The 4,007-nt window shown below is 40.5% G+C and overlaps 1 protein-coding gene across 1 annotated transcript; it reads left to right on the forward strand.

The window, feature by feature from the left end:
• Positions 1–1,270: 1,270 nt before the first annotated feature.
• On the forward strand, positions 1,271–4,007 carry LOC102947043 (lysozyme g). Its single transcript, XM_007068998.4, has 3 exons — positions 1,271–1,447; positions 1,754–1,892; positions 3,862–4,007. Exons 1-3 carry the CDS (start codon positions 1,271–1,273, stop codon positions 4,005–4,007), a joined length of 462 nt encoding a protein of 153 aa, XP_007069060.2.

The following is a 4,007-nucleotide window of genomic DNA, read 5'->3' on the forward strand; positions in this document are numbered from 1 at the left end:
CCTAGCCCCACTGAGAGTCAATGGCAAAAGTCCCATTGACTTCAACGGAGCCAGTATTTCTCCTTATGTAATATCTTGAAGATCTGAAGGTAAACTTGGAAGATTAAGACTGAAGTGCATTGGGTGATGGGCCCTGTTTAAAGCTAGTCAGGTTTCAATGGGGAGGTTCCCACTCTTTGCTTTCATTCCATTTCCCATTCGTGATCTAACTCTACTACCATCAGGCTGGGTAGGTACTTGGAAAGGAGGCAGGAACATCATGGCAGGAAAATGATTCAGTAGGTAGCACTCTTCCCTCAGAGTCAGTAATAATCCAGTGATCCAGAGTTTATTAAGAGGCTGGAGGTAACTTTTTGGGGATGAGATGTAAAACAGAGTTCCCTTCCACCTTTAGTCATGAAAGATCCCCGAGAACTTTTGTAAGAAGAGGGCTGCTAAACCCATTGTCTTGATCAAACTCCAAATTGGATAATTCCATTTTGTGTTGCTAAATTCTCCTTTGCCATTTTGGCTGGATACAGTATTCTCCACTTTCTGTCCTGTGTTGTTGCCTTATGCTCTTAAACAATCACTTCACTTCTGAGTAGAAGTGGCTGTATTTTACTGATGTGTGAAGTGATTCCTATGTGTAGTGTAGTGTAAGTTCATAAAACTTTTGGGGCTGAAAACTGCTACATAGTGCAAGTTATGTTAAATACATATGTAATCAACTGTTTTAAAACTTACTTGCTGGGGGATTTAACAGTTAATGTAGCTTGCTGGGTTGCTTTTTTAAAATACAAATCATTTAACATATTTATCTTCATGGTGTTTCTCTTTCTTATAAATTTATGGATAGTTTTTCAAAAGTACTCTAGTACCTGTGACCTGTAGGTGCTTAGCATCTCTGAAAATCAGGGTTGTCAAATTTTTACTGAAAGGGAAGCATGAGAAAGACTGGATCAGGAAAATGTTAAGGAGGAAAGAGATGTCAAAGGCTTCCTAAGAATTGCAGGGGCTGCCCCCAACCCTTTTGTTACGGATTCAGAGATATATAAAGATATATAGTTATTGCCTTCTGGATTTCAAAAACTATCAACCATATTCAGAAATCAATAGGATTGCACTGGCTTTTCAAATATGTTGAGCCACATTAAATGGCTGCATTTTTCTAAACAGCAAATGATGGCTTTGGAATGCCAATTTATCTGTAAAGTGATGTTTTTTTAAATTACATGCAGAAACCACATTCACCTTTGCATTTGCTATAGGGGTCCATGCTGCAGAAAAGATGGCTCAAATAGACATAGTACGTCTAAGGAGATACGAAGTCCCTATTAAGAGAGTTGCCAGAAATCTGTGCATAGATCCAGCACTCATTGCTGCAATCATCTCTGTGGAGAGTCGTGCTGGAGCTATTCTAGTCGATGGCTGGAACCGTGAAAGAAACCGATATGGCTTGATGCAGGTATGGAAGGAAGACCAGGAAAAATAAAAATCCCAAGTACTGAAATAGAAATATTATGCACTAAGGCTTTACTTTAGCAAATTACTTTATACATTACTTTATTTAGTAAGTACTTTTTACATTCGGGACAGCACTTATGTACATACTTAAGTCTCTTCCTGTTCAGGAAAACACCAGCGCATGCGCTTGAATGTCGTCCTGAATAAGGATACATCCTTACATTGGGGGCTAAAAATGTAAAGAACAGAACACAAAAGTGGTGTTTTTGTTTCTAAGGAGACTGAATTTTTTGTCTGAATCTTCTAGGTTCATACACACTACAATACAATTCCTGGAGCCTGGGATAGTGAAGAACATATAACTCAAGGTGCAACTATTCTAATTACTGAAATTAAGGCATTACAGACAAAGTACCCTACCTGGTCATGGCAACAATATCTCAGAGGTATGTGCTGTAAAGTTAAAGGGACACTATCAAGATAAAACATTACATATTAAAAAGTTGCTTTAACTACTTTATTAAGATTTGAATAGCTGAGATTTTTAAAGACGAAGTTAATGTAAGTCTGATTTACTTTTCACCATGCTTTTTGTTGACAGTTTTGTTTCTGGCTATATTTTCTGGTTCTCATGCACTGTACAATGCTATTGCGCTGGGGCTCCCAAGACTGTAGTAGATTGTTTACATGGAAACAAACATTTCCTTTTTACTGCCATTTAAATCTCAAGAACATTTCTATTCATATTTAATCATAACACCCTCTCCTTAAAAATATGATTTATTATATGTATTACAGTCCCACATGGAGGCCTCAGTCAAGAAAGAGGCCCCACTGTTCCGGGCACAGCACAAAAACAGCCCCAACGAGCCTACAATCTAAAAAGACAAGCCAGAAGAAGGGAAGGAGGGAAAAGAGAGGCACAGAACAGTGAAATAACTTGCCCAGTGTCTCAGAGCAGGCCAGTGACAAAGCCAGCAATAGCACTTGACTCTCATTGCAGTGCCCTCGCCCGTGGAGCACAGAGCCTCCACCGAAATCCATAACCTACATTTGGATCCTCAAATACTTGACAGCTTTCCTGTAGCACAGCTGAGTGGGAAACTAGAACACTTTGGGGGCTGAATAGCTGATCCTGGGATTCTGGCATTCTGCCGTGGCATGGCACGTTGGCTTGGGGAGGAGGACAGAGAATGTTATGCAAGACTAACCCATTTCAGGGCTGGATGAAGAGTACCAGCTAGGGGCTTCATCCAGCTTCCACTGAACTCAATGACAATAATCCACTGACTTCTGTGGGATCAGGCCTTAGCTGACTAGGGTATGGCTGCACTTCAAAGAAAAAGTCACATCACTGAGTCTCAGAGCCCAGGTCAATTGACTTGGGCTTGCAAAGCTCGGGGTGTGGGTCTAAAACCAGCAGATGTTCCCACCCTCCACACCTCACTGGACTTCAGAGACCAGGCTCCAGCCTGAGCCCAAGTGTCTACACTGCTATTTTTTGCTCTGTAGCGTGAGCCCCATGAGCTCAAGTCAGTTGACCCAGGCTCTGAGGCTTGCTGCTGCGGGTCTTTTTTTGCTGTGTAGACATACCCACTGGATCTGATACAAGACAGTGGAAAAACCTCACCATTGAGTTCAGAGGAGCTGAATCAGTATTTAAGTCTCTCCTCATCTGTCTGTCTTGAAAGTGAACTTTTTGGTTGTTAAATGGGTGGGAGGGGTCATATGTTGGGGATTAAGGGCCCTGGAACTGAAACAGGGGCTCAGATCCTTTTTCTGTCTTGTCTTTTTAGATTGTAGGCTTGTTGGGGCTGTTTTTGTGCTGTGCCTGGCACAGTGGGGCCCCTTTCTTGATCGAGACCTCCAGGAGGGAGTGTAATACAAATAATAAATCATTTTAAGGCAAGGGTTTTACATGATTAAATATGAACAGAAATGTTCTTGTGATATCTAAATGTCAATAAAAAGGAAAGGAGGTAGGGAGGTAGGAGATGTAGTTAAATTGTGAACACAAGACTGGGAGTGGGGGAGCTTGTAATGAACAGGTACGTCATCACTCTGGTTACTCCAGGTGTATGTTGTATCTTTTTACTTCATCCTTCACCTGTCCTTGCCTTTTTAGATTATACATGTTTTTAAGACAAAGACCGTGTACCCATCTGCATTCAGAGAGCATCTAGCATGTTTTGGATGCTATTGCAATATAAATAATAAATAAACAAATAATAAGTTGTTTGCAAATTCCCTATTAAGAATCAAGTACTCAGTAAATGCAGCTATGCAACAGCACAATTTATCATTTCCCAAAAGACTTTATAGGTTCAATTAGATGGATTTTCGCTGAAGCCGCAGCTTCTGGCTGAGATTTATTTGTTTTTAATTCTGTATTAACTACTTTGTGTCTCATTGCAGGTGGGATTTGTGCCTATCATGACAAAGTTAGGAACATCCAGGTCTATGATGGAATGGACAGCTGCAATTCGAGCAATGATTATGTTAATAATGTTATTATTCGAGCCAAATATCTGCAGAATAATGGATTCCGAGTTTTAGTGTAA

The sequence above is a fragment of the Chelonia mydas genome, chromosome 1 (genome assembly GCF_015237465.2).
Source record: "Chelonia mydas isolate rCheMyd1 chromosome 1, rCheMyd1.pri.v2, whole genome shotgun sequence".
In the NCBI taxonomy this organism is placed as follows: domain Eukaryota; kingdom Metazoa; phylum Chordata; order Testudines; family Cheloniidae; genus Chelonia; species Chelonia mydas.